The following is a 24138-nucleotide window of genomic DNA, read 5'->3' as shown; positions in this document are numbered from 1 at the left end:
CCGCGAAAAAAACCGCTCCCCCAAATTCCCAGCATCACAAGACACAATAACATTCCCCATTGATTAACAAATGAATACAATTACCATATCAGCCATTCTAAAGTGAAACAACGGTGAGAGAAATACTTATCCGACAAAGAAGCATTCCTACTTGTATCAAACCAAAGAGGCCATTCTGAGTAACATACACAGGACATTGTACATTCTCTCCCCACCAGCAAATGTCATGCCCTCATGGCATTACTAGAGTTCCCCAAAGCTTCTTGCAACACACAAAACCCAACCCAGGTGCAGAACGCAGTGACATAACTACCCAGAGCAGTAGAAATCACACTCGGTTCTCCCGGCACCACATATGTCAACCTCTCCGGGGGGCGCCTAAACCTCTGAGATCTCCATACCCCTTCTGCCCCACTGGGCTCCCTCGTCACCTGCGAACCCACTGTCTCGGACACCCCAGGTCTATCTGACAGACCTGCAGCCCCTTCCTCACAGGGGTTCTCCCTCACCTGAGATCTCTCCGGCTCACGCTCGGGTTCCACCCTCTCTCCCACCAATGTAGGCTGCCTCTTCATCTGACCTTCAAGACTTTCCCTCCTCTCACCCAATTCAGTATGGGAAGGGCCAGGAGCCTCCTCTCCTGGTACTGGAGCCCCAGCAAATGGGAACAGGGGCCACTCATCTGAGTCGTCCTCCTCTGAATCGGTAGCCATTCCCGGGTGAGGGACCCGTCCCCGCTCTTCAGCAGCGGGCTCTTCCCGTTCTCCGTGCCCTCGCAGAGTCCTTGTACTAGGCGTAATCTCCCACTCAGGCTCCTTATCCACCTGCACCGCTTGACCCAGTGGCAGCAGGTGATTCCTATGGAGTACCTTGATAGGCCCTTTTCCATCCTCAGGTTTCACCCGGCAAACTGGCAGGTTCGGCATCTGGCTCTCTATTACATAGGGGCTGGCCGCCCATCGATCTGCCAACTTGTGCTTACCAGGGAGTCCCAAATTCCATAAAAGGACCCGGTCGCCCGGTAATAATTGTACAAACTTCACCTTTCGATCATACTGCATCTTATTCCTCTGATTTTGTTTGGTAGCCGCCGCCTCGGCCAACTCGTACGCCCGCTGTAACTCCCTCTTCATGTCGGACACGTACTTTAGATGGGACTTCCCGGGAAATTCACCCACTCCAAAACACACGTCAATGGGCAACCTCGCTTCCCGCCCGAACATCAGATAATAGGGCGAATACCCTGTAGCATCATTGCGAGTACAATTGTAACAGTGAACCAATTGTCCAATATGACGACTCCACCTGCTTTTCTGCCCAATCTCCAGCATCCCGAGCATATCCAACAGGGTCCTGTTGAATCTCTCTGGCCGAGGATCTCCCTGTGGGTGGTAAGGGGTAGTCCTGGATTTCTCAACCCCAAGCATAGTCAGTAATTCCTGGATAAGGCGGCTCTCAAAGTCCTGCCCCTGATCACTATGGATTCGCCTGGGAAGGCCGTAATGCACAAAGTACTTCTCCCATAACACCTTCGTCACCGTCGTCGCCTTCTGATCCTTGGTGGGAAATGCCTGAGCATAGCAAGTGTAATGATCGGTGATGACTAAGACATTTGCGGTGTTGCTGGTGTCAGGCTCAATCGACAGGAAATCCATACATACCAGGTCCAGAGGTCCCGCACTCTGCAAGTGCGACATTGGAGCCGCCAACGCTGGCAGGGTCTTCCTCTGGATGCAACGACGGCATCCCCTACAGTATTCTTCGACGTCCCCCCTCAGCCAGTAGAACCGGTCTTTGAGTAATCCATATGTCTTTTCCACCCCCAAGTGTCCAGAATCATCATGTAAGGCCTGGAGTACAGTCTGGCGATATTCCTCCGGCAGGACCAGTTGCCAACAGCGGGGTTGGTCCGGAGGCGTCGTTACCCGGTACAAGATTTTGTTCTTTAACTTCAACCGAGACCACTCCTTCAACAACAGAGGCACGCATGGGTGTTTCGCCTGCTCAGCCAACGCCGCATCCCCCTTCTCGACCGCTCTCCACACTGTGCCAATGCCCGGGTCATTTTGCTGAGCAGTTGCCACTTCCCCCGGACTCAGTTCCAGCAACTGTTTAGTCCCCAGTGCGGTCAGGTCACAGTAAACTAGGGGTATGGCGTCGTCAAAAACCCCCAAATGGTCCACAGCTTGTTCCAGCCTCCCTCTTCCCTCGGCCTTCACAGTGATAGCAAACTGACACATCGCCTTCACTCCAGGGGCAGGGACATTCTCCCACTCCTCGTCCCTCTCCTCCTCCCCCAGCTCCCGACGAGACAATGCATCCGCATCGACATTCTTGCTTCCGGGGCGGTACCTCAGGCTGAAATCATATACCGACAAGGCCGCCAGCCACCGATGTCCGGTGGCGTCCAGCTTCGCCGAAGTCAAAATATAAGTGAGAGGATTGTTATCCGTTCTCACCTCAAACTTGGCTCCGTACAGGAAATCGCCTAGCTTGTCCACCACCGCCCACTTCAGCGCCAGGAACTCCAACTTGTGAGTGGGATAGTTTCTCTCCGATGGCGACAAGCTTCGGCTGACAAAGGCTACCGGTCTCAATGCTTTGCCAAGCTCCTGGTACAGAACAGCCCCGAGACCCTCTCGGCTGGCATCCGTGTGCAGCACATATGGCTTCTGGGGATCGGCAAAAGCCAACACCGGGGCCTGGGTCAGTGCCCTTTTCAAAGATCGGAACGCCTCTTCACATTGATCATCCCATCTCGAGCCAAAAGGTTCCGCCGGGTTCCAGTATCCTCCAGTATCCTGTCTCCGGTCCCCCTTCCTTTTCTTTCCCACTGGGGGATAGCCACACAACAGCTGAGTCAACGGGTGACACACTTTGGCGTATCCTTTCACAAATCGCCGGTAATACCCTCAGAACCCCAAAAATGAACGCAGAGCACCCACTTTCTGGGGTCTCGGCCAGGTGGTCACGGCTTCTATCTTGGTTGGATCAGTAGCCACTCCCTCTCGCGAAATGATATGGCCAATGTAGTTAACTGACGACTTGCAGAACTGGCATTTGTCCAGGGAAAGCTTCAACCCTTCTTCATTAAGCCGGCCCAACACCTTCAACAGCCTCTCCTCATGTTCCTCCAAAGTCGATCCAAACACTATCAAATCGTCCAGGTACACCAGCACCTCCAACAGATTCATATCCCCCACAGTTCTCTCCATGAGTCTCTGGAAGGTGGCTGGGGCTCCGGATATGCCTTGGGGCATTCGTTCGAACTGAAAGAACCCCAGCAGGCAGATAAAAGCGGTCTTCTCTTTATCGGCCGCACTCATCGGGATCTGGTAATACCCACTTCTTAAATCCAGCACACTGAACCACTTCGCACCGCTCAGACAGGCCGACGCATCCTCGACCCTCGGGACGGTATATTGATCAGGGACAGTTCGGCGATTCAACGTCCTGTAGTCAACACACATGCGCACTCGCCCATTCTTCTTCCGTGCTACCACTATTGGAGACGCATAAGGACTTCGAGACTCAGCTATGATTCCGGCCTCCTTCAACTTGCGCAAGTGCTGTCGCACGTCCTCAACATCTGCCGGGGCCAGCCGCCGGGATCTCTCTCGGAACGGGGTGTCCTCCGTCACCCGGATGGTGTGGCGAGTGCTTTTGGAGCAGCCAACATCAAACTCGCCCCGAGAAAAAACAGCTTCCATCTTCAGCATCTTCTCCACTAGCCTGTGTTTCCACTCCGGCGACACTGGGGAATCCCCGAAGTTAAAGGCTTCAGCGGTCAGCTCCCTTCGATGCTCTGATCCCTCCCTGTTAGGGGTCTGCACTGGTGCGCTGGACATTACCGTCACAGGGAACAGATGTGCCAGCGGCATTCCCCTCTTAAAGGTGATTTCTCTTGCCGTGGTGTTCCTGACACTTATAGCTATTCGCCTCGCATGTACCACCCCTGGTCTCTGCACTTTGGGCCTCACCAGCGAACCCGCCGGAAATCGTGTCTCCCCTTCAAGATCGTCTGGGGCGTCTACTAACAGGGCTTCTCCCGTCGGCACTTCTGGGAATCTGGGGGTCCCCATCACTAGGGCTACCTCCCTGGGTCGGATCACCTTGGGCCTCGCCTGCGTACACCACACCGTCCCTCATTTACACTCCGGGTCCAGCCCTTAGGAGGCAACCCCTTCTGCGAACACTACTCGAAACACTGGATGCACCGAGAGGGTCTCCAGAAAGTCTTCCCCCCCCTTTCTCCTTACAAGCTCCCAGGAGCCGTCGCACAACGGGGGAGTTAGTCCCCACCAGGAGGGCAGCACCACCGGTTTCCACCGGGTCAGGACACACCAACACCAACGTCTCAATAGCTTCCGACACTCCCACATCGCCCTCCGAGAACTCCAATCTCACCGATAGGTACCCATCGTACGGGTAGTCACCCTCGCTCACACCCCAAATCTGCAGGGCGTCAAATGGGGTTACGGGCAAATGCTTTAGATATTGATTGTAGAAAGACCGGTACAATAAGGTCACCTGCGATCCCGTATCAAGAACGGCTTTTGCGTAAATTCCCTCTATCCGTAGACCCACACTGGCACGGGGTCCTACCAGCTCACCCGGAACAGAGGCGTGGGCACCCGGTGGTCTTCCGGCTGATCTCTGGGAACGTGTTCCTCCAGAGGCTCCAGTCCGTTCCCTCACTGAGCCTCTCCTAAGTTTCCCGACACCTCTCCCTTTTTTAGTCATAGGGGGGCTTGTCCTCCGCGGGACTCCTTGTCTCTCACAATCCCACCTAAAGTGTCCCTCCTCTCCACAGCTATAGCACACCCTCGGCCTTCCACAGTCCCGCCTGAAATGCCCCTCTTTCCCACAGTTAAAGCACACACTGCCAGCCGCCCCTCCTCTCCCAGGACGGCTCCTGCTCCCAATCCACTGCACTGATCGCCCCTGAGAGTAGGTACCTCCCCTGTCCCTCCCCTCCAAAGGGGGTTCCCTACTCCCCGGGGGATTGTCATTCCTCCACTCAGCCACCACTTCCTGTATCGCTGAGGATCGCTCCCTTAGGCCCGTGCCCCTTTTCCGCCCCAACGCTCTCTCTTCCTCTCGCACCTCTCTAATCAGTTGCCCGAACGATGGAGGGGGACCTTTCCTATAAGCCTGCCGGATAGTCCACGCCACCTTGTCCTCCTCCAGAGAGCCACTGAATAGCTGACTCATCCTCACGCTAGCCACGTCAGTCGCCTTCACTACCCCCCAGCGCCGCAGCCCCGAGAGCATCCCCTCCATCCTAAATATGTACTCGGAGAGCTTTTCCCCTCTCCATTGTTCCAGGCGTTGAAACTCTGCTAAAAGCAGCCAGGGTTCCCCTGACAACCCAAACGCTCCCTCCAAAACTTCTAGGCATTCCTCCACTGAGGCCCCAGGCTTCTCAGCTTTCAACTCCCGGATGGTTTTGGCTGCTAAACCCCTCAAGCTTCCCACCAATCGCTGCCTCTTCTCCTCCTCTGAGCCTGGCCACTCCTCTAACATCAAAGACGTATGCTCGATCCAGGTCTCATAGTCCACCTCCCCATCCGGAGTAGGCTTGGCTCCGGAGAACACCCCCAGCTTCAGCCGTGGCCTCTCGGCCACCCCCACCAGGGAATTAAGTGCGGCTGCCAGCTCCGAGGCTTCCACCCTACCTGGGGAGCGGGGCTTAGTCACGACTCCCTCCTCCCACCTCCCTTTCCTAGTGCCGGGCACCTCTCTGGGGTCCACCTCTAGCTCTAACTCCTCCTCCAATGTCTCCTCAGCCTCATCCTTGTAGAAGTGGAGCCCCCACGGCCCCTCCTCCCCCGGTACACTGACCGTCGCCGACAGTTCCACCGTCCTGACTTCAGCACTCATACGAACCAACACCCAGCTAGACTCCACCTCTTTACCACACCGTCTAGCTACCAATTCTACCTGCCCAATACCCTTCACCGAACTTAAACCCCGCACTATCGCGTCTCCCGAAACTCGAAAATCCACTCCGCTCACTACGCATGCGTACTGTACTGGTACATCTTCAAACTGGCACCAACAAAAAAATCTTATCTCTGTCCATCTCCGCTCTGCTGCCTGCGCGATTCCACAGCCCCTGACAATCCAATCCCGGACGAGCCCCCACAAATGTAACCCTTACCCAACAGGCTGGTACATGTCTAGGGGAAAAAGGAGATCCAGCCACTCTCCAACCCACCTCCCGTACACGCAGGTGCTGTGAGAATCGAGTTAATGCCTCGCGCCCCCCAACAGTATCAAACCTACGACAAATACCGTTATGAAATACACTTTAAAGAGTTTACTAAAATTTAAAAAATAGTAGGCAATACAATATATATATATTGGAGCTCAATCAACGAACCAATCGACCCATCCGGCCGTCGCACCTGGGACCACCCCGGTGGTCTTACGAGCAGTCCAGCACACATCCACCTTCCTCAGCGTCTTCCTCGGCCTCTCCCTTCCACCAAAAAAAACCCGCGAAAAAAACCCCTCCCCCAAATTCCCAGCATCACAAGACACAATAACATTCCCCATTGATTAACAAATGAATACAATTACCATATCAGCCATTCTAAAGTGAAACAACGGTGAGAGAAACACTTATCCGACAAAGAAGCATTCCTACTTGTAACAAACCAAAGAGGCCATTCTGAGTAACATACACAGGACATTGTACATAATAATACTCGTCCTGATTTTATTTTTAAAATCATAATTTATATCTGCCATATCCCAGTTTGTTGGTGATATCATTGTTGTAGGCCAAATCAAAGGTGATGACCAATCAACATTTAGGAGGGAGATTGAAAATTTGGCTGAGTGGTGCCATAACAAAAATCTCTTACTCAATGTCAGCAAGATCAGGGAGCTGATTACAGACTTCACGATACGGAAATCACAAACCCATGAGTTAGTCCTCGGAGGATCAGAGGTGGAGAGGGGGTCAGTAGCTTTAAATTCCTCAATGTTATTATTTCAGAAGACCTGCCCAGGCCCAGCAGGCAAGTGCAATTATGAAGAAAGCATGGTAACACCTCTACTTCCTTAGGAGTTTGCAGAGATTCAGCATGACATCCAAAACTTTGACAAACTTCTATAGACATGAGGTAGAGAGTATATTGATAGGCTGCATCACAGCCCGATATAGGAACACCAATGCCCTTGAATGGAAATCCTACAAAAAGTATTGAAAACAGCCCAGTCCATAATGGGTAATGCCCTTTCATATGTTCATTGAACATATTTACATGAAACACTGTCGCAGGAAAGCAGCACCCATCACCGGGGACCTCCACCAGCCAGCATACGTTGTCTTCTCGCTGCTGCCATCAGGAAGGTGGTACAGGAGCCTCAGGACTCACACCACCAGATTCAGGTACTGTTATTACCCCTCAACCATCAGGATCTTGAACCAAAAGGGGTAACTGTACTCAACTTCACTTGCCCCATCATTGAAATTTTCCCACAACCTATGGACTCACTTTCAAGGACTCTTCATCTCAGGTTCACAATATTTATTGCTTATTTATCAGTTTCTTTTTGTATTTATAGTTTGTCTTTTGCACGCTGGTGGAATGTCCAAGTTAGTATGGTTTTTCATTGATTCTATTATGGTTATTATTCTGTTATAGACTTATTGAGTAGACCTGCAAAAAAAATTAATCTAAGGATTGTAGATGGTGACATACACATACTTTGATAATAAATTTACTTGGACTTTGAACGTTTTTTTCTTTGTACAAGGGCGATCATTAAAATAGTTCAAACTCACACAAGTGTGCCTTCTAATCTACCCAATAACAATCTTATAAATACCTTTGATATTCCTATAACTTGGGTAGTTTTGTATTATTTTATATTTAACGTGGATACAAGATTTCTACCTCTGAATTTTTAGATGTGATGATTCTAAATGTGTGATTTAGAATCAAAGGGGAATGTTGAATTAGACTGTATAATTGTTAATCTCTTTGCAGTTTAACTTTCTTATGCCTGCTTGTATTTTATATAATTACCTATGTATATGCAATTGTTTAGTGCATCCCTGCTTGGTTATAGTTCTTTGTATTGTTCTGGAAGCTTCTCAGGAATTGCATTATTTGAATAGGGGCTATCTGATTAACTCTCATCTACAAATCTGAATGGAGTGTCTGTTATCTATGGTATAAGAGCAGAACAAGTTGGCTCGCCATCTTTATTCCTTTTATCTCCAAGTTCTTTCCTGCTCATTATTAGACTCTTGCTGTTCTCCATTTCCAATCTTTGTTCTTGTTGCTCTTAATAAAACTATTGTGAAGCAATAAGTCTTAAGCCTTATTTTTGATTTCTGAAAGAACTCCTAATCAAAAACATCAGAACCCATCAATAGCAAAGATAATTTGCTTATGGTAATTTAAATTACCATTTTTATTTTTATTTTCCTTTTTTGTGAGCTATCTGATGTTTATAATTGATCGCCCGGGAAGAAGTGAGAAAGGATGGGCAGGCAGGCATAGGGATCTGAAGAAATCCGTGAAACCAGCGAGGCTGCGGTCTTTCTTTGACTTACGGGACTGTCCGTTTCACTTAGCTATCCATTTTCACAGATGCACAGTCTGTTTATTGTCCATCTTTGATCTTCCTTACATGGTGATGACAAGTGACCTTCTTAAGCCTCTGCAGATCATCCAATGAACCAGCTCTTCCGATGCTGTGGGGCAGGGAGCACTAAGACTTTGATTCAGTGATAGAGGACTGGTAATGTTATGATTCAAGTGAGTATGATGTGTGACAGAGGAAACTGGCAGGCAGTGGAGTTCAAATGCTCCTGCTGCCCTTGTCCTTGACAGTAGGAATTCACAGCTGGGGAGGTGTTATTAGAACATTCATGAATAATTGCAGTCCACTTTCAAGCTGGCACACAGTCATACCACCAATCATTCCGCAAGTCACTTTAAAATACAACTATCCTAGTCCCCCTCCACTACCTGGAGGAGGAGAGCCCATATCTGCTACCAGTATTCAATCCAGATTAAGCCCCTCTTGCCCATTACTTCAGAGCTCTGACCTACATTGCTGCCCAGCATCCCATATCTTAATTAAAATAAATTACATTGCCTTGAAGGGCATAAATGAGCAACTAACCAACTCACTTACCCTGCTTAAAACCTGCATTGTTAATACTTGCCCTCCTAACACCCCATCAGCCTCCATGCCCACCACATAATTCTCTGCAATTTCCACCACCTCCAATGAGATCCCACCACCAGACACATCATTTCTCCCCTCCCCCACTTTCTGCTTTCCACAGGGATCGCTCCTACTGATCTCCCACCTGGCACTTAACCTTGCAAACGGAACAAATGTTACACTTGCCCCTACACCTCCTCCCAAAATACCATTCAGGGGCGCAAAGAGTCCTTCCAGGTGAGGCAACACTTCGCCTCAGAGTCTGTTGGGGTCATCTATTATATCCAGTGTGGCCTCTTGTATATCAGTGAGACCCAATATAGATTGGGAAACCACTCTGTCCACCAGAAAAAGTGGGATCTCCCAGGGACCACCCATTTGACTTCCCATCCCAACATGTCAATCCACGGCCTCCTCTACTGTAATGATGAGGCCACACTCAGATTGGAGGAGAAACATCTTAGATTCTGTCTTGGTAGACTTATCAATTTCTAGAATTTCCAGTAATAGCCCCCCACCTTCTCTATCCCCATTCCCTTTTCTCACCTTATCTCCTTGCCTGCCATTACCTCCCTCTGGTGTCCCTTCCCCTTTTTCTTTCTTCCATGGCCTTTTATCCTCCCATAAGATTCCCTGTTCTCCAATCCTGTATCTCTTTCACCAATCAACTTCCCATTTCTACTTCACCCTTCTCCCATCCATTTCACCATGTGTTCTCCCCTCCCTTCCCCCCCCCCCCACCTTTTAACTCTGACTTCTTATCTTCTTTTCACCAGTCCTGCTGAAGAGTCTCGGCCCAAAATATCAACTATACTCTTTTTCATCGATGTTGCCTGACCTGCTGAGCTCTTCCAGCACTTTGTGTGTGTTTCTCGATAATACTTGGGCTAGGAGTATTATTTATCTCATGCATCATACCACGCCACAAAATTCTTCTGATTCCACACCCTTGTGACATTTGACAATGTTAAATGCTGTTATGTAAATAGAAACTATGGAGTTTTTTTTTCAAAAGCATGAAAGTAATGAAATAAAACAGTGAGATTATGATCTATGATATAGGGATGATACACAGGCTTCCAAACAGTCCTGGAACAAGACAGAAATATTGCACAGGTTTGTGAAACTAGGACCAAATGCAATAAATGGATGAGAAAATGAAGAAATGGAAACTGGCCATTCAGCTGATCATATCCACACCACCCAGAGTGGAATGACATGCATTACCTTCATCTTTCAGCAGTTGATTCATAGCCTTCCACGCCCAAGCAAGGCAAATGCTCATCTGGTCACTTTTGTGACTCTGCTTCCACTGCTCTCAGGCTGTTCCAGGTACACTGAGCGAAAAAAGGTCTTCCTTTCATCCTCTCTAACCCTTACCCTAATTCTAAATCTCTGACAATAGGAACATCTTCCAGTGGTCCACACTATCTAATTTTATAGATCTCAATCATTTTCCACTTTAACCTCTCTTCTCCAGGTAAAACAAACCTAGCATCTCCAGTCTCTCCTTGCAACTTAAATGCTCCATCCCAGGCAATATCTGTATGAATCTTCTCTGCCAACAGAATCAGAGATTTCAAGAACCAATTCTAACTCTGTTGATGTGTAGTGTATGGCTTCACTGTACAAAGATGCTTTTGATTCCATTAGATTAAAATGAAGATTCAACTATAATTAAATTTAAGTAACTGGACAAAATCTCAAAGAATGTGAAAAATTAGTAAGGGAAGGACATTTTAAATAAAATAGCCATCATGCATAGGACAGAACAATGATCCACGGTTTAAACAAAATCTAAAACAGACGGGAAGTTACAAAATCACCTGTTCTCTTTCATACTTTACTCACCACTCTCAAAGTCGCAAATAACTCTCAAACAAATTGGGAAAAGCTTTACACTTTAAGGGAAATCTAGAGAGAATATTCTGGGGTTGGGGAATCAACCAATGAGGCTATACAAGTAGAACTTAGAAATAAATGGGTGATCATTTTGATGAGATTATACACAAGGTCTCCAGAAATTGTCAAAGGCTGGATGAGCAAATATGTAGGAAAAATTGCACACAGGTGTAAAAATTATAAATTCAGGTCATGTTAACCTAGCTAGTATTGACTGGGATTGCCACAATGTGAAGGTTTTAGTAGTTGCAGAATTTGCTAAGTGTATCCAGTAAAGTTTCCTGAAGCAATGTGTACATGGTCCTGTCAGAGAATGGGCTAGTCTCTTCCCAGATGAGGCTATGAAGTTACAGAGGATTCTAAGAGACAGTATCTGTCTGCATTTGTAAAGGCTAATGAATCATTGGGGATAGTCAGCACGGCTATGTGCATGGGAAATTAGGCCTTGCAAATTAGATTATTATTTTTGAAGCAGTAACCAAGGCATTTGAAAAGGGCCAGGCAGGGCAGGACAGTAGATATTGTCTACATAGACTTTAGCAAGACCTTTGACAAGGTCTGGAACATTAGATCACATAGGATCCGGAGTGAGCTAGCTAACTGCATCCAAAATTGTCTTAGGAGGAGGAGGCAGAGGGTGGTAGTGGAAGGTTGTTTTGCCAGAGTGCAGGTCTGTGACCAGTGGTGTGCCACACAGATTTCTGCCAAGTCCCCTGCTGGTCATCATAAATATTAATGAATTAGATGAGAAAGTAGGTGGCCCGATGACCAAGTTTGCAGAAGACATCAAAACTGATATCAGTGAAATATAAATGGCATTGGTCCTAGCTCAAGCCCATTATCACTACATAAAGGAGATTTAATGAGACAGCAAAGTATTGAAAAAATATCAGGAAAGCATCCAGCTTGTGACATGCATCTTATCTGCATCAAAATATTGCACCATTAATTTACTGCAAATTGTCCCAAATGACTATGACAAAACTGATATAGCAAACCCAGAAAACCAAAAATAACTAGTAATGGCAACCAGAAGAGCATGGTTGCACCAATGACATGTGCAGCTGTAATAGGATTTCTCAACCCAATGTACTTGATGTCCCATCTGATGAAGGCAAGCATTGCATAAGCGTTCACCACGCTGCCTTTTTGCATTGTTAACGCCAGGGGACTATGTACATGTACCCTGGGTGTCTGTTCAACAACATTTTCCAGGGCCCTTTCATTCTCTAAGCTCTGCCCTGATTAAACTATCTAAAATGCATCATGTTGAACTTGTCTGACTTAAATTTCATCTGTCATTGCCTCATTCACATTTTCCATTTGACCTGGATCCTCTTGTAACTTTAGCCAACCTTGTTCACTGACATCAGTTTTGATGTCTTCTGCAAACTTGGTCATCGGGCCACCTACTTTCTCATCTAATTCATTAATATTTATGATGACCAGCAGGGGACTTGGCAGAAATCTGTGTGGCACACCACTGGTCACAGACCTGCACTCTGGCAAAACAACCTTCCACTACCACCCTCTGCCTCCTCCTCCTAAGACAATTTTGGATGCAGTTAGCTAGCTCACTCCGGATCCTATGTGATCTAATGTTCCAGACCTTGTCAAAGGTCTTGCTAAAGTCTATGTAAATGCCATTTATTGCCATAGGAGGAAGTGATTACATTGGAGAGGGTGCAGAAAAGATTCAAGGATGTTGCTGAGACCAGAGAGTTTGAGCTATGTGGAGACTGGACAGGGTGGGACTGTTTTCCCTGGAACAAAGGCAGTGCAGGGTTGACCTTTCGGATGATTAGAAAGTGGAGAGGCATAGAAAAGGTAGATAGTCACAGTCTTTTCCCCTTTAATGTTAAAGGGCACAGATTTAAAGGGAGATTTGAGGGGCATGTTTCTACACACACACACTCTCACTCACAGGTGTAAAGGGGGTTTCTTTTTTCTCTTTGTTACTGTTGGGAGAGGGTTTCCTTTTGTTAACTAGCAGGAATGCTAATTTACTGATAACGAGAATGGTATTCCTTTGTAAACCAAATGGGGATTAATGTTCTTTCTTCTGAGTCTGTAAGCTTTTGTTGACGGGCTTTTGGGCAGATCGGCGCGAGGGGGTCGAGAGAGAGGACACAATGCTCTAAGTTGGGCGAGGATCGGACCCCAAAGGTCCGAGGCCGGGAGAGTCTCCGAGGACGCGGGGGGGGAGATGAAGCTAGATGTGCTTGGTTGACCACTCAGAGGGTCCTGAGCTGTTTGGAGAGTCGAGGAATTCGGAGGGTCCTGAGCTGCGAGTCGAGGAGTTCGGAGGGGAGCGAATGGTGGCCAGAAGACTTCAGTAATTGAGCTCCAACGGCTGTGCACGAAGTGGTTTGGACTTTGATAGTTTGGCGCCTTTTCTTTAATTTTCTCTTCATATATACTGTATCGTTATTAATCACTTAGTTATAGTAACCTTTATAAATTGTACTCATTTAATCGCATATGGTGTACTGTCTGTTTTTGGGCGAGGCGGGGACATCACACCAGCTGATTACCCAGTTTGGCGGGGCCGAAGGCTGCTCCCCCTAGACGAGAACGAGCTGAGCGAGCCTGAGGCGACCCAGGGGGTTACATTGCGGGGTTGATTTCTGTGGAAGCTGTGTGATCACCCTCTTTAAATTGTGTCTGCGGCGAAGAGCTGGTGTGCCTTTGTGGGTGTGTGATTGCTGGTTATCGCTACGTGTGTGTTGGGTGGGGTGGCTGCTGTTGCTAGCCTGGAGTTTGTTGTTCGAGTTCCGACTAGTGCTGACGAAATGGTGGTGGGACCATGGGCTGTCCGTACTGTTTGGAGAGTGAGGAGTGACAGGTTGGGATGTTTCAGCAGTGGTGAGCTCCGCCCGGTTGTTGGAATAACGTCCAGCCCTAAAGGGGCGGAGGTGTGGGCGGAGCGGACCCCTCATTTGTTGGGTGAGTGGCAATGCTTGGCTGAGGGAAAGCGGCAGGGACGGATTGAAAGTTTGAGTAGGCGGGCTGGTGACTTTGTTAGAACTGTTGGGCGCAATTACCTCGAAGTGACCGCTGCCAGTTCTGGGAAAGTGTGGGAAAATGCGTGTGGTTCGACTGGAAGTCAAATGCCGCAGCTGGGGGGCTTATCATATCCGTGGCAGGAGATTGGTGGGAAGTTTTTAGGGTATCCCTTTTTGCCTAGGGGGGCAGATAAATTTCTCGTGGTGCCAAGGGGATCTGTCAAGGGGATCAATTGTTCCGTTGATTCGAGAGGTGTCGGGAAACTTAGAGGAGGCCCAGTGGGGGAACGGCTTGGGGTCTCTGGGGGAGCACGTTCCCAGCAATGTACCAAGGAACTCCCGAAAGGAACAGACTCTATTCCTGAAGGCTTAGAGGGGCCACGCGCACAGGTGTTGTTACGGATGGATGGAAGTCAAGTTAAAGCCATCCTCGGCACCGGGGCACCGGTTAAATTGCTGTACAGTTTGTTTCATAACCGTTATTGGAAGCATTTACCCTTGACGACATTGAGGACACTGGAGATTCGGGGTACCAGTGCCGGTGATTATCCAGACGACGGTTGTTGGTCAGTGAAAATGGAGTTCTTGGAGGCAAATGTGGAGGAGACTGAGGTTCAGGAATCGTTAATGCTGATGTGTCCGGACCCTGTTGAGACGGGCAGCGTTTCTGTTCTAGAGAGAACCAATATCCTGCTGGTGTGCTTGGGGGCCTGCCCGGAGGAGGCGGGTGAGCGTTGTTTGGAGGCATTGTCGATGCACCCAGAGTTTCGAGTTGCTTGTGTGGACGTGTGTAGCAGCTTTGGGCTGATACCGAATTCAAACAAGAGCCATTGGCGGTACGGCCTGGGGGAAGTATCTGAGGGTGAGACCCTCCTAGTGGACGCTGCGAAATACCACGAGGGAGCGGAGTTGTCCGCTGAAGACACCTCGGAGAGAGAGAGGTTGCGGCGACTGGCCCCTGAAGCCGTGGAAGACGTAGGCAGCGTGTGTGTGGATTGTATTGCGTTGAAGAGGCGCACTGTCAGTGACCAGAATATGGCCCTGAGGGCCGGAGAGGCGATGGCCTGTCTGAGTAGTGCGAAATGGTTTAAGGTGCTGGATCTGAGGTGTGGATGTTGCCAGATTCCGATGATTGGGGCCGACAAGGAGAAGACGGCCGTTATAAATTCCCTAGGAGTCTTCGGGTCCGAAAAGATGCCACAGGGCATATCCGGAGCCCTTGCAACCTTCCTGCTGGGCAGGTGGAAGACCATAGGGGATGTGGAGGCGTTTGGAGTTTTGGTGTATGTGGATGATCTCTTGGTGTTTGGATTTGCCTCAGGAGAATATGAAGTGAGGTCGTTGCAGGAGCAGCTGAGAACTACCGAGTTAAAGTCTTTTCGGGACACATGCCAGGGCTGGCGAAGATCGCAGCTCGTGAGTGACTGTCTCTACGGAATCAAGTTTGAAATGAAGACGGAGAGACTGGAGAAAGTGATCTGGAACCATTCGGAAGACTTACAAGTTGGAGAGAATGAAGAAAGTTGTCTGACTGAGGGTAATAGCAAACTGAGAACCCGGAGAGGGGAGTTTGCGGAGGTGAAGAAATTACAGACGAATCTCAGAAGAGAGAAGCGGAAGCTTGAAGGGAACCTGAAGATGACCATCGACAGTTCAAATGAAGTGCAAAACCTGAAAGTTGATCTGGAAGAAGTCATGAGGAAGAAAAAGCTGGAGAGAAGTGCAGTGAATACTGAACAGGAGGTTGAAGAGACTGCGGGAGCAGTGCAGGCCACGTGTTTCCGTTTGGAGAAGATCAAACAGCAGCTACCGATCACAGGAATGAGGAAGAATACAGATTCGATGGATGATGTGCTGGATGTGTGGTACATGCTGCCTTTTGCTGACTTTCCCTCGATTGAGGAAGAGACCTTTGGCCCTTCTCCCATTGAGTCAGGTGTAGCGGGGAGGGTTAGCTGTGTGCAGTGTGGGGCATGAGTGAGAGGTTGAGAGAGGAGTTGGTAGTGGGCCCAAGGTATCCCCAGTTGTGTCCGAGCCTGAAGGGTTTAGGTGAGGGGGTACGGAGGCCTCAGAAGGGTTAGGGAACTCCCAGATAGTTGGCCTAAGTAGCGCCTGAGGAACAGGGCGTGAGGGTTACTGTGTGGGGAGGAGATGTCACTGTTTGTGCTTGGGTTACGGTGTGTTGGCAGGAAAGGTGGCGAGTTATTTAGTAGTCATGAGGACATTACTTTTATTTGATGGAGGAAGTGTGTAAAGGGGGTTTCTTTTTTTTCTCTTTGTTACTGTTGGGAAAGGGTTTCCTTTTGTTAACTAGCAGGAATGCTAATTTACTGATAACGAGAATGGTATTCCTTTGTAAATCAAATGGGGATTAATGTTCTTTCTTCTGAGTCTGTAAGCTTTTGTTGACGGGCTTTTGGGCAGATCGGCGCGAGGGGGTCGAGAGAGAGGACGCAATGCTCTAAGCTGGGCAAGGATCGGACCCCAAAGGGGGGTCTGAGGCCGGGAGAGTCTCCGAGGACGGGGGGGATGAAGCTAGATGTGCTTGGTTGACCACTCGGAGGGTCCTGAGCTGTTTGGAGAATCGAGGAGTTCGGAAGGTCCTGAGCTGCGAGTCGAGGAGTTCGGAGGGGAGCGAATGGTGGCCAGAAGACTTCAGTAATTGAGCTCCAACGGTTGTGCACGAAGTGGTTTGGACTTTGATAAGTTTGGCGCCTTTTCTTTAATTTTCTCTTCATATATACTGTATCGTTATTAATCACTTAGTTATAGTAACCTTTATAAATTGTACTCATTTAATCGCATATGGTGTACTGTCTGTTTTTGGGCGAGGCGGGGACATCACACAGCATCCACACCAGCTGATTACCCAGTTTGGCGGGGCCGAAGGCTGCTCCCCTAGACGAGAACGAGCTGAGCGAGCCTGAGGCGACCCAGGGGGTTACACACGCATACACACACGCACACAAAATGAACTGCCACAGAACATTAGCACAAATACCTTGATAGGAAAGATTTAAAGGTAAATGAGCCAAATGCAGACATTTATTTATTTATTGAGATACAGCACAGAATAGACCCTTTGAGCTGCACCGTCCAGCAACCCCCGATAGAACCCTCACCTAATCATGGAACAATTTACAATGACCTATAAATGTACGGTACAGGTCTTCGTACTGTGGGAGGGAACCAGAGTGCCCGAGGAAAACCCACACATTCTATGGGAAGGAGGTACAGATGACGTTGGAATTAAACTGAACTCCAGCTCAGAGTGTTGTGCTAACTGCTACATTACTGACACCCGACAGGATTAGCCTGGGTAGCAGCTTGGTCAGCATGGGGATGTTGGGCCGAAGGGCCTATTTCTGGGCTGTGACTAGTAATGCTAAATCTGGAGACCAAAACCTATAATCAATTTCAGGAGAATCTTGACAATGCACCTCCTCAGTACTGGTCCGAGCCCAAGCCCAATACCACTACATAGAGGAGATTTAATGAGAAAGCAAAGTATTGAAAACATGTCAGGAAAGCATCCAGCTTGTGACATGCATCTTATCTGCATCAAAATATTGCACCATTAATTTACTGCAAGTTGCCCCAAATGACTATAACAAGACTGATAGATAGCAAACCCAGAAAACCAAAAATAACTAGAAATTAGCAACTCTTATTTTTTTTCCATCAAACCTTATCTTTAAAGATTTTCCTACAACTTCCTTCAGTGACCAAGTAGATAATTTGGGCTATTTGTTATACAGACTGGAAAAAAAGTGATAAATACAAAGACGTACCAAGTTCTGTGCAACAATTCAAATGGCTCTGTTTATTATCAACTGTAAATAATAATTCGACTGCAGACTTTAATCCTGCCTGGGCTTCTTTCCCTAATCATCATTTACATCCTCAAATGTTCATTTTAAGGTCAGCTCCTTCAAATATCTTCACTTCAGCCATACCTCTCAAAACACTGACCTCTACAACTGAGCCTCAGGCTCCCCTTCATGTCACACACCACCCTGATCTGAATTACCTTTTCCTTGTTACTCCTGCTATGAATGTACCACAGCTCTGAGGGGCCGAAGGGGCGGGAGCAGCCCCCTCCTTCCGGAGAATCGCAAGATTACTATTAATTCGGGTCTCGGACCCAGGAAATGAGAGACAATGCAACGGTTTTGACCATTGTTCTTAGAGACACCTGTGTGAATTGCATGTCCCTGCTACGTGCCAGCTACCAGGGACATGGACACACTCGGGCAATGTGGGGGTGGGGATTGCATCACCCTACTTTGATGGACATCTACAACTCTGCAAGTCAGGATAAAAGGGGACTGCAGGAGGCGGTACCCCAGCGACGCACCAGAAGGACACACCATCACTCAGCGCTCCCGTGTTAGCGGGAAGCCATTCAAAGCCACGTGCGTTCCGTTCACCTTTGCCTGGGGAGCGGGTGGCTGATAACACCGAAAAGGACTTCGAACTAACAACGGGGAACCAACACTCCCCTGATTCAACGGAGTTGCTTCATAAAGACCCGGGCAAGTTTTCCTTTTCTCACCAATCTCTCTCTCTCTCAAACACGTGAAACCCAGCGATTCCCAAAAGGCTGAAGCCTGCAGACTTCTGAGTGACTTTTATATTTCCAACGGACAATATATTATCCCCCAGACAACAGTAGAGCTTATTTCTTAATGATGATTATTACTATACCCGCACTTTAGATTGAGTATTGATGACGTATATTATCTGAATGTTTGTATTAACCTTACTTTTGTGCCCCACTTTATAAATAAAAACGTTTGAAAATAGTACCATCAGACTTCAACGGACCTCTCTATCTTTGCTGGTAAGTGATCCAGTTATGGGATACATAACACTCCCGTGTCTAAACATCCTTCCCAAAGGCACTGTGGGAAGAACCACTGTGGATGAAGGCAGCAGCTCAGTAGGGATGCAACAAAAAAAAATATCGGGTTTGCCTGGGATGTCAAGATCCAATACACAATTGGACAAGTATGCATATATTATCGTTTTTTTGAAAACGCACACACTCTATTCCAACAGAAACAAGCTTTGCTTGCACAGAGCTTAGAACTCTGCAGATTTGCAAGGCTTTTAATTCACACGTGCAGAAGATTAGTTGGAAACTTCAAACCTATGCACTGGTCGACCGTCTGACAAGTCTGATCCACAGGAATAGAGCAAAGGAACAGATAGCATTCAGTCAGGGTGGTGGGGTGGAGATGTCTCCAAAGGAGGTAGAAAGTTCTCCTTTTCTCCACTAGTCTGCAGATCACTCTTGAGCAAGCTGCAGCATCTGCTTAGTCCTCTCATCTGGGTCATGTAAAGCCATGGGAGCAAGTGGTGGATATTTGTATGAGCAGCTGGTTCTTATCACAAGTACTGGTTATGTGACCACTGATGCCAGGCAGACAATCTGAAGATTATTGATAATGGCTAGGGTCACCCATCTTGTAAAGATACTGCCCTGAAGGTAGCAATAGCAAGCCACTTCTGTAGAAAAAATTGCCAAGAACAATCATGGAGACTGTGATCGCCTACGTTATATATCATGGTGCATGTACTAATGCTTTTTTCTGGCCAGTGGGGGTGGGGGGGGAATGTTGCTTTTGTTGGGGGGGGGGTAATTGTTGCTTTTTTCTGGTCATTGGAGGTGGGGTGGGGGGGATCATTGTTTGCTGCTGCTTACGCACGGGAGGGAGGAGAGCTGAAGGGGGGGTTACTTTGGGGTTCTAACATTTAACTGTCATTCATTCTTTGGGGGCACTCCTCTGTTTTTGTGGATGGCTGTGAAGAAAAAGCATTTCAGGACATATATTGTATACATTTCTGACATTAAATGTACCTTTGAACATGATGATAACACCAGTTCTGTCAGTAACTCCAGTATTAGAAAACCATATCAGCTTACAGTTCATACCAGAAGGTACTATAACTTCACTTTAGATGCAGGACACAATCAAAGTGTGGAATCACAGCTTGTTGTGTAAACACTGACAAATCCTAAGTAAGGTTATGTGACATCTTGTTGACAGCAGCACACTGCTAGAGTTGTTAGCATCCTTCCCTCAATTTCTATTTGCTTTAAGCACCAACTGTCACTTAGTCTAGCGATATAACAGAGATCTGACATCCTTTATGGGTCTTAACATGGGGGCAATTTGCAGTCAAGAGAATATTCTGGAAAAGGAAACTAACACTTCGAAGCAATTGGAATGTGATTTGGTGCCTTGGAAGCTTGATAACTGTCAGTAACTAAAATATTAACTAATTACAACAGCTGGTGCAACACTTTCAGCACAGGGTGCAACATTCTGGAAAAAGTAAATTAAAGCCCAGTGTCATTGGTTTGAAACGTGTGGGCATTCACATGTGCGTACATATGCACGTGTAGAGATTTGGAACCCATTAAGGTACTCCAGCATCATGTTTGAACAGTGAAAGATGCAATGAGATGGGAAGAGAATCACAGCCTTCAATGGGCTGAAGCCTTACTGACTATTGTCAACTACTTCTGCTCTTATAAGCACCATTTTATGTAACCATCAATTTGTTGTTTCCTCTGACCTTGCCTCCCTCATTCTTCCCTCTGTAATTATGTCAACAAAAGGAAAGAAAGCAGTTCACTTTCTTCTCCTACAAATGCTTATCAATATTCAACCACCGTTAATTTAGCCTTGGGATTACATGCAACCAAACACACCAACCTCCTTGTTTCTCTTCCTCTTGCTGTTCTTGTCTTCCACCTTTTCAACCCACATGCCATTCTTCACCCAGAGTTGCTGACACATCAATATTCTCTGTCAACAGCCTGATTTCCTCCCAGCCCATTCTATCCACTGTTCACATCAACACCTCAAAGAAGATCTGTTTGGTTCTAAAATTCATAACAGGGTGGCAAGACAGGCAAAGGAGGACATAGTATTGAACTTAGCATATATAGTTTCCTGACTGCACCACTTGACTTCCTGCACAATTTCATGACAAAATGCTCTGCACATTTTTAAGATGGAAATTTTGCAGTGTACACAGATTGCAAAACAAGACACCAGATTCACACTATTCTCTAACAATCCTTGAAATAATTGTCTTGTATTTTGTCCTTGAACATCTAAAATTTTAATATCTGGTTATAAAAGGAGCAACTAAAATAAATAGCTCTGAGTGCTTCACACCATGCAGTACACCTGTTGGTATAAAACAGCAATTAACTCCCAAGATTTCACATGTTATTACAGATAGCTATTAAGATATTAGTTAAATTTTGTGCATCAGATACCTGTTCTTACAGATTCAATCAGCTTTGGATCTTCCTCCGTTTCCAGCATCTTCTTATAGTAAACTGGGTTCCTTTCCATCTGTTCCTGGGCTCCACTGACAGTCATCCAGATGAGACTGCGATACTCATTTGGAATGCCTTTCCTGATGTATCGTTTCACTTTAATGGGAAGAAAAGCAAGTGGTCAATATCCTAAACACAAGTAAACATGATAACTCTCACGTCACCTCCACTAGTCCAGACAGAATACTTGATTTCAGTGCAGTAGTTTGATTTCTTCATTTAAACCAATTTCCTTATTAAAAGTCAAATCCTGAATTTGCCATGACACAATTGTTGATTAATAGTCGATTTATTTGTATGCAGAGCAAATGGCATCAGGATATTATAGACATCACTGAGAAGAGAATGGTGCAAATGATTAGAGACCTAGTACATTTTACTCCTCCTAGCCTCAGTATTGTAGACTTTTTCCAACATGAGCACTCATACAAAAAATAACAAATTTTACGGCAGGAGTGCAAATATACTCAACTACTTTCTATGAGTATCAGTGTTTATTCCAATTCACCCCCGTTCCCCAAGTTCACTGATAAATTGAATTTTGGATTGTATTTACATTCAAAAAATTAACCCAGCTAAAACATCTACAAGTTTCTTTTCAAACTGCCAATACTCAACTAGAATCAGCTCCATCACAGGCACAAAACTCTCCACTGTTGAAGACAAATTCACGAGAAGGCCCCTTTAAAAGCTGGCATCCATTACTAGGGTCCTTCACTATCCAAAACATTCCTTCTCAACTTTGACAAGTGGCCAATCCGGACATTGGAAGTTTGGAGAGGAGGGGGACTTCAATCAGGTCCACCGCCTGAGAATAAAAGGCTGGAGCAGCTCGCTGGCAGCATATTACAGCTTTGACCAGTGGACAGTCAGCATTTGGGATTAGCATCAGTAAGAGCAAATTAAAGGCACGCAGGGGCAAGCATAGTAGCCATCACATCAGTTATCGTCTGAGTGGACATAAGGAGGTGATCTTAAGGCATTAGCACTTCAAGGTTTCAACAAAAAGAGGCTTCACTCAGAAAACAAAGCAAAGAAAAGCTCAAGATTTTTCCTTTTCTTTATATCTGCTCAGGTAGGTAGAGATAACAGGCGGGATAGTGGAATGCTCCTCTTGTGGGATGGGGGAAGGCAGGGAGACCTCCAGTACATCTGACCACTCCAACTGCGAGAAGTGCATCCAGCTGCTGCGTCTAACAAACCATGTTAATGAGTTGGAATTGGAACTGGATGAACTCTGGATCATTTGGGAGGGTGATAGTTAGGAAATATAGAGATGCAGGACACAGGAAACTGGGTGACAGTCAGGAAGGGGAAAAGGGTTAAGCAGCCAGTGCAGAATAACCCTGTGGTCATCACCCTCAACAACAGGTATATCTGTTGTAAAGACGCTACATAAGGACTGAGTCAACCCTTCCATTTCTTCTACCAAAGTGCATGATCATACACTTCCTGACACTGTATTCCATTTGTCCATTCGTCTAATCTATTTTCTAAATGGAAAGAAAATACAAAAAAAAACAGGTGCAAAGGGATTTGGGAGTCCTTGTGCAGGATTCCCCAAGAGTTAATTTGCATGTTGAATCTGTGGTGAGTAAGACAGATGTAATGTTAGCATTCATTTCAAGAGGACTAGAATATAAAAGCAAGGATGTAATGTTGAGACTTTGTAAAACACTGGTGAAGCCTCACTTGGGAGTATCATGAGCAGTTTTGGGCCCCTCATCTTAGAAAGGATATCCTGAAACTGGAGGGGGTTCAAACGAAGTTCATGAAAATGATTCCAGGATTGAATGGCTTGTCATATGAAGACTGCCTATTGGCTCTGGGCCTGTATTCACTAGAATTCAGAAGGGGTGACCTCATTGAAAGCTATCAAATGGTAAAAAGCCTTGACAGAGGGGATATAGAGAGGATGTTTCCTTTGGTGGGAAAGTCTATGAGCAGACAACAGTCTCAGAATAGAGGGGCATCCTTTTAGAAAGGAGGATTTTCTTTAGCCAGAAGATGGTGAATCTGTGGAATTCTTTGCCACAGGCAGCTATGGAAGCCAAGTATTTATGTATATTTAAGGCAGAGGTTAACAGATTTTTGATTGGTCAGGACGTGAAGGGATACAGGGAGAAGGCAGGAGATTGGGGCTGAAAGGAAAATTGGATCATCAATGATGAAATGGCAGAGCAGACTTGTTGGGCCAAATGGCCTTAATTCTGCTCCTATATCTTGTGGTCTTATTCCTACCATCAGGGCGGTGGTACAGGAACCTGAAGACACTCACATTCAATGATTCACAAACAGCTTCTTCCCCACCGCCATCAGATTTCTGAACAGTGCATGATCATTACTTCATGATTCTGACATTTTGCACTATTTATTTCAGTCATTTATAGATTTTTGTCTTTGCTTTATGCTACTGCCACAACAAAATACAAGTCAGTGGTATTAAAGGAATTCTGAAGGCATCCCTAGCTACCCATATTTGAAGAATACACAAACTAATGTTGTTGCTATTCAGAGTGGAAGTATCTGGCAAAGAACTGCCTTACATCTCACTTTGCATATGACAAGAATCTTCACAGACTTACTTCTTTATCTCTGGATGAAAGAGCTTTTCAATTTGAACAGATGCCTTTAATAAATCCTTTCTCTTTGGTCTAAAAAACATGCTTCACTGCA

The 24138-nt window shown here is 46.7% G+C and overlaps 2 protein-coding genes across 3 annotated transcripts in view; one reads left to right on the top strand and one right to left on the bottom strand.

Annotated features, from left to right (window-relative positions):
- Positions 1 to 24138, bottom strand: part of grtp1a (growth hormone regulated TBC protein 1a) — an 84724-nt gene that overhangs the window by 44198 nt on the left and 16388 nt on the right. Inside the window, exon 3 of one of the 2 annotated variants that reach the window (XM_059967766.1) lies at positions 21400 to 21558. In XM_059967766.1, coding sequence (XP_059823749.1) covers positions 21400 to 21558 — 159 coding nt within the window. The remainder of the gene's footprint in view (positions 1 to 21399; positions 21559 to 24138) is intronic. The other variant, XM_059967767.1, reaches the window with a different exon arrangement.
- LOC132393036 (uncharacterized) lies at positions 12740 to 16906 on the top strand. Its single transcript, XM_059967764.1, has 2 exons — positions 12740 to 16666; positions 16703 to 16906. Exon 1 carries the CDS (start codon positions 13890 to 13892, stop codon positions 16077 to 16079), a length of 2190 nt encoding a protein of 729 aa, XP_059823747.1. The 5' UTR covers positions 12740 to 13889; the 3' UTR covers positions 16080 to 16666; positions 16703 to 16906.

Source organism: Hypanus sabinus, chromosome 4, assembly GCF_030144855.1.
Source record: "Hypanus sabinus isolate sHypSab1 chromosome 4, sHypSab1.hap1, whole genome shotgun sequence".
Classification (NCBI taxonomy): Eukaryota; Metazoa; Chordata; class Chondrichthyes; order Myliobatiformes; family Dasyatidae; genus Hypanus; species Hypanus sabinus.
This window is presented reverse-complemented; position numbering and strand designations above follow the sequence as displayed.